Source organism: Scleropages formosus, chromosome 4 (assembly GCF_900964775.1).
Source record: "Scleropages formosus chromosome 4, fSclFor1.1, whole genome shotgun sequence".
Classification (NCBI taxonomy): Eukaryota; Metazoa; Chordata; class Actinopteri; order Osteoglossiformes; family Osteoglossidae; genus Scleropages; species Scleropages formosus.
Genome location: NC_041809.1, coordinates 25,857,147 through 25,868,258, shown reverse-complemented (window position 1 = coordinate 25,868,258; position 11,112 = coordinate 25,857,147). Strand labels below are relative to the sequence as shown.

General features: G+C 42.3%; 2 protein-coding genes across 4 annotated transcripts; one reads left to right on the top strand and one right to left on the bottom strand.

Annotated features, from left to right (window-relative positions):
- Positions 1–256: 256 nt before the first annotated feature.
- LOC108921181 (protein phosphatase methylesterase 1-like) lies at positions 257–7,417 on the top strand. Of its 3 annotated transcripts, none has more exons than XM_029250825.1 (14): positions 257–498; positions 1,652–1,745; positions 2,605–2,697; positions 2,940–2,997; positions 3,195–3,246; positions 3,388–3,542; positions 3,969–4,059; positions 4,160–4,225; positions 4,508–4,634; positions 4,801–4,930; positions 6,071–6,115; positions 6,251–6,315; positions 6,424–6,491; positions 7,217–7,417. In XM_029250825.1, the coding sequence occupies exons 1-14, from the start codon at positions 413–415 to the stop codon at positions 7,233–7,235; spliced, it is 1,149 nt and encodes a 382-aa protein (XP_029106658.1). In that variant the 5' UTR covers positions 257–412; the 3' UTR covers positions 7,236–7,417. The 3 variants fall into 3 exon arrangements, with proteins under 3 accessions (XP_029106658.1, XP_029106659.1, XP_029106660.1); XM_029250827.1 differs by lacking the exon at positions 257–498 and adding an exon at positions 1,458–1,564 and having other exon boundaries at positions 7,217–7,416; XM_029250826.1 differs by lacking the exons at positions 6,071–6,115; positions 6,251–6,315 and having other exon boundaries at positions 6,384–6,491; positions 7,217–7,416.
- Positions 7,418–9,498: 2,081 nt separating this feature from the next.
- Positions 9,499–10,440, bottom strand: LOC114910446 (odorant receptor 131-2-like). The gene has a single exon (XM_029251562.1). The coding sequence runs from the start codon at positions 10,438–10,440 to the stop codon at positions 9,499–9,501; it is 942 nt and encodes a 313-aa protein (XP_029107395.1).
- Positions 10,441–11,112: the final 672 nt, after the last annotated feature.

Here is an 11,112-nt window from a genome sequence, read left to right as displayed (position 1 = left end):
GGTACAGAATGATCAAATTAGAAATTGTAAAGGCTCTGACGTTAATTTCTGCAAATGCTGACATTTTTAATAACTTATCTGACGGCTTTCCAGTGTCAAGTGAAAACATTACGTCATCTCTTCATAGTTTCAACAGGGTGTTTTACGATGCACTCTGGGAACTGTAGTAAACGTTTGTCTGTGTGGTACGGATGTTGAATGGAAGCTCTCGCAAATAAAGAATACATCTCCCAGAATAAAGCACGCTAAAAAAAAAGCTATAGTATAGTGGGAGGATGCCCTCATCGTGGGTAAAATTTTTAGTCCAGTATTGGAATCAGAAGTACTAGTAGGTGGATCGGGCATTGTTGTTGAGATTTTGTTGTATTGGAGAGAGACTGTAGACATTTAATATCAGGAACATAATCTAATAATGGAGAAACAGTTACATCTTAATTTACTGTCATCCAGACCGGCGTTACCAGGAGGTTTGCAATCAGGTTCGAAAATGAGAATGGGGTAAGTTTTTAGTTTCTGATGATGCTACTTCTGATGGAAAGCTTGCAATGTCATCTTGTAACTATTGCGCCTTTTTAATGTGTTAATTAAGTGTGCCATTAATGCTGTCTGAAGGCTGTCTTTCAGTACAAGTGAGTGTAAAGATGCAGTGTCATGAGTGCAGTCTGTTAATGTTATTGGAAGTGCAGTGATTTTGACCATTTGGGCTCATTACATTAAAACACCAAGTTGCTGTAATTGCAGTTGTAGCACACATGACATGATACTTTCAATGTCTTGCAAAAAAATCAGAGATTATAATAAATCAGATTACAAATGCAGTCCGTCAATTATCTGTTAACGCTCTAATGGCAGTTGCACTGATTCACTATTATCATTATTATTATTTATCTGACTTATTTAGGCGTCTTACAAATAGATACGCACGTTCAAATCATTTGGTAGGGTTTGTTACTGCATCGATTTGGACACTCAGGAACCGGGGATCTTAATTTTCCAAAGCGCGAGTCCTGTCTATGATAACCGCCTGCTGTCACTTTCCAGCGAGAACAATGGAAATGCGACCAATTCTCATCTTAAAAATGTTTCAAGTTCCGAGAGAAATTTCACAAATCGTCTTTCATTCATGATTCAGACTCGCATGCTGCGCAAATCTTAGTTAGCGGCCCCCTACTCTCCTTGGCTTTCCCGCATTTCTGGTAAGTAAGTGCACTGTGACTGTTTTGGAGTCAAGGTTGTGCGATCCTTGTGTGAGGAGTGTGTGAGGGCTCCGGTGTTGCGGCGGTGAAAAAACAGCGTCACGGCTCCGCGCCCACGATCCCAGCCGATCACGACGCGAATCGGCGGCGTTCAGGGGAAGCCGCGCGTCGTCTCCCGTCCCACTCGTCTCATTGGCTCGCTGTCGCGCGTTGCCCCGCCCCGCCTTCGCGATCTCGAGAACAGCCGCTGTCGTGACTTTTTTTCTCCGCGCGTGCTGTGACGCTGACAGGCACTTCTACGTCATGAGAAACTGGTTGTGAACCGGCGTATTCTTGTGGGAACTTCCTCGCAATGCGTTATAAGACAGGTGTGAAGAGTGATACGTGTGATGTAATTGTAATATTATAAATGTGGAACCACAATGTGATGAATTTTCAATCAATATTGATTGCAGACCTGGAAGGAAACGTGACTTCTCTCCCTTGCCATGGAGCCAGTACTTTGAAACCATGGAGGACCTTGAAGTGGAAAATGACAACATCAAGGACATATCCTTTTACATTTCCCAGGTGTTGTGAATCAAGGTTTTATACATAGGCTTGGGGTGCTGTACGTAGTGTTCAAGTAAACTTCACTGCTCAGATTGTGTGAAAGTCCACTTCCGTTCCCCCAGTACCTAACACATTCCTTGCTTTTATGGATGCAGAGGTTTCACTTGTTTCATCCTCATGGCTGCAAATCTTAAGATCTTCGTATCTGTCGAGCCACTCGACCAGCGAAAGCTAGCGAAAGTGTAGCGCAAGCACATCTGCTCTCTGTCAGTCTTGCTCTTGGGCGACTTTACCTGAAACCTGTTAGATGAGAACAAGACACTGATGATGAATTGAACCCTGTGAACATAAAACATTATCATTTAAATCCAAGATTATTATTAAAATCGTTGTTCTTGCTTTGTTATAAATCACACATGGCATCAGATTAATTTGACTATAATGTTTGCATAGGAAAGGGGGTGCGGTGGCGCAGTGGGTTGGACTGCAGTCCTGCTCTCCGGTGGGTCTGGGGTTCAAGTCCTGCTTGGGGTGCCTTGTGGCGGACTGGCGTCCCGTCCTGGGTGTGTCCCCTTCCCCCTCCGGCCTTACGCCCTGTGTTGCCGGGTAGGCTCCGGTTCCCCGTGACCCCGTAAGGGACAAGCGGTTCTGAAAATGTGTGTGTGTGTGTGTGTGTGTTTGCATAGGAAGGATTTTGTTCTTAGAAACTATTTTTGAAAAAAGCTGAGCAGGAACCTTACATCTGCAGTACCATAAATGGCCACAAGTGGCGTTGGGAGTCATACGTTTTTGCCAATGTAAAGATGACGTCATGTTGGTCACATCTGGTGTCTTTTTGACCTTGACTACGGTGCACACTTTCCGAATCTACAGCTGCGGATCCCAGGGGCCCGTGCTTCTGCTCCTGCACGGTGGCGGCCACTCAGCTCTGTCCTGGGCCGTCTTCACGGTGAGATCAGCTGTAGGCAGCAGATGGTGCAGTGGTTAGAAAAGCAAACGTGTCACCAAAAACTGGAGGAACGCCATCTGAATTGCCTATAAGTGGTAACCTGCTGTAAGTTGTTGATTTGTATAGCAGAGGCTGCTGCGTTTGGCATATTATCTTAGAAAGATATTTGTGTATTTGTTTTTGGAGAAGAAGAGCACAGGATTCAAAATGAAGGTGACCTTTTTGACCTTGTCTCTTTACAGTCAGCCATCTGCAGTCGGGTCACCTGCAGAGTGGTAGCTTTAGATCTTCGGGGTCATGGTGAGTAAGGCCACCCCTACCCCCTTCCTTATTAACACCTTTGACACTGGATTGAAAGAGGTGTTTATTGTGAACGTTGTGGAAAATTCACATTTTCGCACATTTCAAACATTTTAAATGTTATCCTATACAGTAGCTTGAGGGAGGTGGACTTTGTTAATCATCAGTTTTCATTACCTTCACTGTGTTGTTTTCAGGTGACACAAAAGTAAAAAACAGTGAAGACCTGTCAGCAGAAACCATGGCCAAGTAAGTTTTCTATGTGATGTTTATTTTGACAACTTAGAAAGTACATACCTTATTATATGTGTATACATTTAACTGTTGCACGTGACAGTGTAAAATGTGTTCTTATTAACTGTAAATGTTGGTATGTCTTCATTTTTCTAGGGATGTTGGCAGAGTGGTTGAAGCACTCTATGGTGAAAATCCTCCACCGATCCTGATTATTGGACACAGCATGGGTGGGGCAATAGCAGTTCACACATCAGCAGCCAACCATTTGCCATCCTTACTTGGCCTCTGTGTGATTGATGTGGTGGAAGGTATGTGGGAAGTATGAAAACTTTCGCCTGTCATCTTTTGAAGTGGTTCCAAATTTTTCATTGTAGACCACTTAACTGTTACAAAAAATTTCAGACCATTTTCCTGCAAAAGTCTATATACCAATAGTAGAACATTTGTGCAGGCAATTGTCTACTGAACCCATGTGCTTTTTATTTTCATATTTCTCTTTCCGTGTACGTGACATACATAAGAAATCACCTTGCACTCTACTTGAAAGGCTTTGGAGATTAGTAGTGGCGCACAGACAACACCTGAAAAACAGTTGCTCTATTAGAAGTGTTTTGTTGGATAATTAATTTTTGGCTTGATAAAAATGTAAATTTTTCATGATTTGCTGTTGTCTCACAGTGGTTCCATAGTAGTTACATAGCTAACCAGCTTATTTTGATGGCCACCTCACATAGGGACAGCCATGGATGCTTTGAATAGCATGCAGAATTTCCTGCGCAGCCGACCAAGGACCTTCAAATCACTGGAGAATGCCATAGAGTGGAGGTGAGTGAGCAGGAAGAAATTCAGTAATTTACTAAAGCAAAACATGAAAAAACTGAGTACTTTCATTCATGTTGTTCTTGCGTCTTTTTGACCTTTGCAGTGTAAAGAGCGGACAGATAAGGAATGTGGAGTCTGCACGGGTGTCTATGGTGGGACAGGTGAAAAGGTGAGGAGTTTATGATTTGTAAGCTGCTCAGAGCAAGCTGATGACTTTCTCCTCTGATTTACATCCCCGCCAGCTGTACCTTCTGCACACATTTTTCATGTTGTCTTCGGTTGTTCTAAAAATTATTAAATTGGTCTTGACTGACTGGAGATTTCCTGGAAGAATGAGAATGTGGTGTCAGTCATTTACTGGTTAGAATCCCACATCTCTGTTCAACCCAGGAGGTATACAACTTCCTCATCCAGTTCAGTGAGATTGCTGTCTCAAACCCTCGTCTTACAGGTGTGAGGAGCCCCTGAGCAGTCCTGGCATCTCCAAGGGCATCAGTGAAGGGATCATTGAGGAAGAGGAGGAGGATGAAGATGGAGGAGAGTCTAACTACAAGCTGAAGAAAGAAGGCGACCAAGAGGTCATTAATCTCCATGGTTTTAAGGTGGTCCCAGGGGTAGACCTGCAGCAGTGCTTCACGGGGGTGTACAAAGTTACCCTTTTCAGTGAGGGAATATGCAAGGGAATTTTTGAATTTGTGTCTGAGTGTACTCAGGGTCCTGCTCACCATTCTCTGTTCTGCTCAGATAAAAAATGTGAGCCTTTTCACCTGGCGTATTGAGCTGGCCAAGACTGAGCGCTATTGGGATGGTTGGTTCCGAGGCTTATCGTCTCTCTTTCTCAGCTGCCCAGTTCCTAAGCTACTTCTCTTGGCAGGTAAGAGGGAGGTACTCTAATAATATTAAACTTTATTTTACACATCACCTTTAATAGTAGCTCAAGAAATGTATTAAGCAGTAAGTAGAGAGAGAAACAGTACAAAATAATGAGGAAAAAAATTACACCAGTAGTGATCTTTGAAGTTACACAAGAAAATTTAAATTTAATATGCAAATGAATACCAAGAGATTATAATATAGATAATAGTAAATGAAATGATGAGAGAGAAAGGAATATAGGACGCAAGAAAATGTATAATTTGGAATTGATTCTGGACATTTGTGTCTTTGGCCTACATTCACAGATGTTGAGAGTAGGAGATTCCCTGATATTTTTGGAGATGAATTTCCACAGTTTTTGGGTGTAGCGAGAAAAGGCCTTATCTCCCATAGAATGTAGGCAAATTTTGAGGGGCATGCAAGACACAAGAGTCAGATATAGATTTCAGGCTGTGGAATAAACTGATAGATGGTGCAGGTGCAGAGGTGCAAAGCCCTGTAGAGCTTTATTAGATCAGCATGAGGAGTTTTATAGTCAATTTGAGACTGTACAAGAAGCCAGTTCAGGGGTGCTATCACAGGTGTGATACTGTAATGACTGTAAGACTTCCATCAGAATTCTGGCTGCTCAGTTCTGAATATATTGGAGCTTGTTTAAGGTGGATTTTGAGCCACCACCAAGGAGAGGATTGCAGTAGTCCATTGTGGTGAAAACAAATGCGTTAACTAGTTTTTGTTGCAATAGAAAAAGACAGCATGGTACACAGCCTGGCAGTGTTTTCATGTGTAAAAATGTTAACAATGTTCTGCTTGTGTGTATGAAGTATGAGGCAATGGTCCAGTAGAATTAGATGTTTTAATTTAGCTTGTTCTTGTCACTCTTTCGATGCAGTCGAGTGAGTGCTCAGATACTGTACTTGTTTTAATGACAGGTTTACTATGGATTCACATCTGACTATCATCAACATAGAAATGATAGCTGAAACCGTGTCATTTATGCAAAGTATTGACTGATGAACTCTGGTCTCGTCACTGTTTGTTCTTGTCACTGGGAGGGTATTATTGGAAGTGATGTGGTTGTTACTGTAATTTACATAGTAATCTCTTTACACACTTTTGTTTTGTGTCTCTGGTGAAGGTGTTGACAGGCTTGATAAAGATCTCACTATTGGACAAATGCAAGGTACAGATGAAGCAAGAGCTGTGCATGTTTGCAAAATTACTATATGGTTAAGACAGAAGTTTGACTTGATTCTGTCTGAGAAGAATAACTAGTTAACAGGTGTTTTTTGTGCAATTTTGTGTGTGTTTGTTTCAGGGAAGTTCCAGATGCAGGTTCTACCCCAGTGTGGCCATGCTGTTCACGAGGATGCCCCTGACAAAGTGTGTATCACACCCTATAAATGTCACTTGGAGTGTTATTTTTAGCAGCTGTCTTTCTTCCTTCACAGCATTGCCCTGTGGTTACTGTGTTATACCTGGCCCATCCAGGTTGCAGAGGCCCTTGCTGTTTTCATGGTCCGCCACAAGTTCACGGAATGGAAAGATGGGTTCCAGTGGTGAGCACCTCCCCCTCTTCTCACACTTGGTCAGAACCAATGCAGTTTTTGATTATCAGGTGCTTTGGTTTCCCAAACTTGGAACTGAGCCAGGGGGAAATTATAGTTTAAGAACTGAGAACCACTGAGGTAGGACCAGTGTTTCTCCATTCTTGAGTGTTGTCGTTAATCTCTCTCTCTCTCTCTCTCTCACACACACACACACACACACACACACACACACACACACACACACACACACACACACGTTGGCTGAAGCCACTTGTCCCAAGCTGGGTCGTGGCAAGCTGGAGCCTAACCTGTCAACACAGAGTATAAGGCTGGAGGGGGCGGGGACACACCCAGGATGGGATGCCAGTCCATCACAAGGCACCCCAAGCAGGACTCAAACCCCAGACCCGCCAGAGAGCAGGACCCAGCCAAGCCCGCAGCCCCACCACGGCCCCCTTCTTGTCATTAATGAGAGTCTTAAATATCTTTACTTTACTAAAGATCTATACCCTCCTGATATGAAATACAGCCTATGTTATGCATTCTGATGCAAAATAGTTTGAAGATCTAGTTATTGATTATTTACTTATTTTGTTCACAGCTAGAGATAAATGAGATTAGTAGAGCTGATTGGATATGTGCCTCTAATGAAAAGAATTGATTTGTTGTGTGTGTTCGATGAAAGGAGCTGATTGTGTGTGTCTGGCATTTTCTTTTTGGTTTTCTCGTTGCAGTGTATTTCCGGCTTGCTGACTGGATTGTGTCTGTTTGGGACCTGACCCAGGAAGCCCTGTGATATCTCCTGTCTCTGTGCCATACAGCAACGTCAGAACTGCAGACTCTTGTGTTCTTCAGTCCACTGGGCTGAAGAAGAAGCCTGTGTCTTTGCTGTAAAACATTTTTGGCCCTTAAGTTAATAAATTAAAATGAGTTTGTAAGTTTTATCTTTGATTATGATTTATTTTGGAATAGACTAAAGGATTTTCTTTGCTTTGTTGTCCTTTTCTGGATGCTGAAATTTTGGGACTTTTTTGCCCTCCATTTCCACTTCCTGTAATGCCTTGTCCTTTGTTTTTGTCATTATGTTGACCAGAGTTATCTTGGTTGTTTCTAATGGATGCTGAGACCTGATTAAAAGTAACTTTTTGTTTTCCGATCATGTCCATCTGCCTCACTACTTTTTTTTGCCTAAGGTGCACTACACAGTGTTGTTTACGGGGTTTGCGGTTTTACTCACCTTGTCATGTTATCTATTTCATGCATAAGCAGCACAACATAACTTTTTAGTTGTCAAATGTGAATCAGAAATACAGTGGCTCCTTAAGTTATGTACTTAATTGGGACCGAGAGTTGGTTCATGACTCAAAAAGTTTGTTAGTGGAATGTGACAGAGTGGACAATCGGATCTTCCAGAATTCTAACTCTGTATTCAGCTGCTCATGTAATGCATCTTCGAAAACAATGATTTTGAAGTAATTGATTACTTCAAGAGTCACGTGTCTGTATCTCTGTGTCTTTTGGTGAAATGCACTTTTGCTTTCTTTAATTTTTGTACAATCCTTTAGAGACAAGCATCTGGTAAATGTATAAATGTAAATTTATTGTCAGCAATACGATAACTTAGCTGTACAGCATGCTGAGTCCAGGCTGGCACACAGCCCCCTCTGGTGAGTCATGTGTGTGCCTGTGCATCCTGAGTCCCCTGGGCAGGGATTTTTAAGACACATCGTAAATAAGAAAGCACAGCAAAGAACCCTAGCCGGAGCTAGAGCAGCGTGTTTGACACACTTAAAGCAGTGCTTTACTATGTGTGATCGCTATCTGCTAGCTCTGTGCTAGCTCTATTAAAGTAAACACTAAATACTTCTCCAAAATTTTTGTACCAGCAAAAAATTCATTACTCAAAAGTTTGTTAGTAGGGAACCCACTCTATGGAAAATAGGCGCTGTTGATTTTTGTTTTAACTAACAACATTTCTACAAAGGATCATAAGATAACATTTGATTCTTGGCATTAGTTTTAATATTTATGCAAAACAAAAGAGAAGAAAATAATTGTTTTTATTAACATTCTTGCAGTCTGATGAGTATGCGAATTCCTCTCAAGCTCTTAATTAGTAATTCTTGACTTATGTTGAGTAATTTGTGCAGTGCAAAGTGGGTCAATCAAATATATTACTTGAAGACTTCCCAAAATTGAAACTCATGTTACATGCTGCTCTGAACTCAATTCAACTCAGGAAGCGAGGGTGTGGTGGACAGAGACAAGCTATTGTCATGTCAGGAAAGAAGTGGATTCACAGGTGCTTCATCACAGAATTAATACATAACACAGGTCAAACCTCCTTGGCAGAGATGTTATTTCTGATTCCATTTCACAGTGTTAACAGCTATTGCCTTGCAAAATGTATTAATGCACAGTTTGTGATTGATTGATATTTTTCAATGAAACAAACCAGGTCAAGAATTTATAAAGCAGCAATACCACCTCTCAGCACCAGAGAGTCTTGTACTGTCTGTCCAAAGTCCAAAGTGATCAAATCCAATTACAAATTCAGCTTCAGCCACTGCAAAACACTGGGTGTTTTCTTCTGCGGTGTTTCATGAGCAAAGATGTTAATGGATTACAGTTGGACTTTTGCCTTGTGACACCAAAGGCTTAAGAGGTTTGAGAGGAGAAAGAGATAAAGCCAGGGGGGAATCTGGAGGTGAATAAACAGGAGACAAAAGAGAAAGATGAAAAACTTAGCTAGTGCGGGTTGGGGGGGGTCAGAGTTTTACTGTGAGTTTGGACTGCACAGTGGTGGTTTGCATGTGGAGTAATGTGATGTCCATCATTGTGCTGTACAGGAGTTTGGAGTTGTTGGTATATGTTCATTCTTGGGTCTGGTGTGCCCTGCAACAGGAGACATTCAGTTGCGACAGGAGTGACAGCATGCCGTATGTATGTGATAGACTGAGGGACAGAGGAGCCTCAAAGACCAAATTTCATTTAAAAAGAAGCAGATCTTATGCAATTAGTGTATTGTGATGGGTTTGGTTCTCCTAGCACTACAGCGGAGGTAGCAGAAGAAAACAGAACGGACACTCTCGTCCCTCAACCCATAGATGAGGGGGCTCAAGCAGCGGGGTAGGAGAAGGATAAAGAGGAAATTGAGGTAGCGCAGATTGATGAAGAGTGAGGAGCTGAATACTGCTAGCGCCCTCTCAATGGTGCCATACAGGAAGGAGGTGAGACACAAGCCCAGTTGGATCAAATGGAGCAACACTGTCCTGCTGGCCTTCTGGGCTTTGATGGACCGGGCCGCCACCATAATACCTCCATAGGTGTAGATGATGGTGATCCCGACCGTCACGAAGAAGAAGCTGTTGAAGCCTTGGCACATGTCGTATTGCCACTTTGCCACAAAAAGCTGCTCTCGTGTGCAATATACATGGCCTGTGAGAAAGTAGGGGTCTGAGACGGCTGAGAAAAATATTTCAATTAGGAAGTTCATGGAGCTCAGGAACCAGATCACCACAATGACAATCTTTGTTCTCCCAGGAGTGGCAATGCTAGGATGGTGGAGTGGGAAGCAGATGGCTACATAGCGCTCCAGCGACATCACAGCCAGGTTCAACGGGGAAACATTGAAGGAGACAGCGGACACCATGACAAAAAGGGAGCAGACAGCCTTGGTGAGGGTGAGGTTGACAAGGGCCAAGGAGTACAACAATGAGGTGATCATCAAAAGGATGGAATCATTGATGAGCATTTGGCTGAACAGGATGTAGCGAGACATCTCAGAGAAAGAGGACCTGCTCCTTAGGGCAAGAAACATGATGGAGTTTAAATAGATGAAGGAAATGGAAACTGACAGTAGCACAGTTGCTTCCATTAAGGTCTCTATGCCACTCTGCACCTGGGTGACCTGATAAAGGAAGTCTAACTGCAGTGAGGAACCATTGGCACCATCCATAGGTCACAGCCTATAAATCCAAGTGGCAGAGAGAAGAATGACGTATACAACATTACAACATTTTAATTTTTAGTAAAATGATTAATACTGTAGCCTTAGTTGTAGCTTGACAATATAACATTTCAGCAAACACAAAGGAAATACATAATAAGAGAGAATGTGTTAAATAGCTGTCATAGCTGAGCATAGTATGAGAAGAATAATTTGTGGATTGTAAACACTGACTATGTGTTTACAGTGAGATAAAGAAAAGATCTGCTAAAGTGAAAGACACCTTACCTTATAAAGTGGTGAATATGTGTTGAGCTGCTGTCTTGCACCAGAGATGGGTCATAACCATCACTGGTGCAGTTTGACTGCTTCAGTTTATATCAGATTTGATGAAAGATGACATCATGCAGGTTCTGCAGGCGTGGTCAGGACAATTGGCCTCTGAGGTGAGCCTCAGGTGTATATTTGTATGTGTATTTGATTCTAGTGATGAAGGATTAATGGCACACATTGCAATAGAATGATTGAAGCTGCCAGCATTAAGCACTGTGTGGCCTCGCAAGACTCTGAAGAAAGAATTAATTTGTTGTGTGTGTTTAGTGAAAGGAGCTGATTGTGTGTGTCTGGCATTTTTTTTTTGGTTTTCTCGTTGCAGTGTATTTATGCCTTGCTGACTGGATT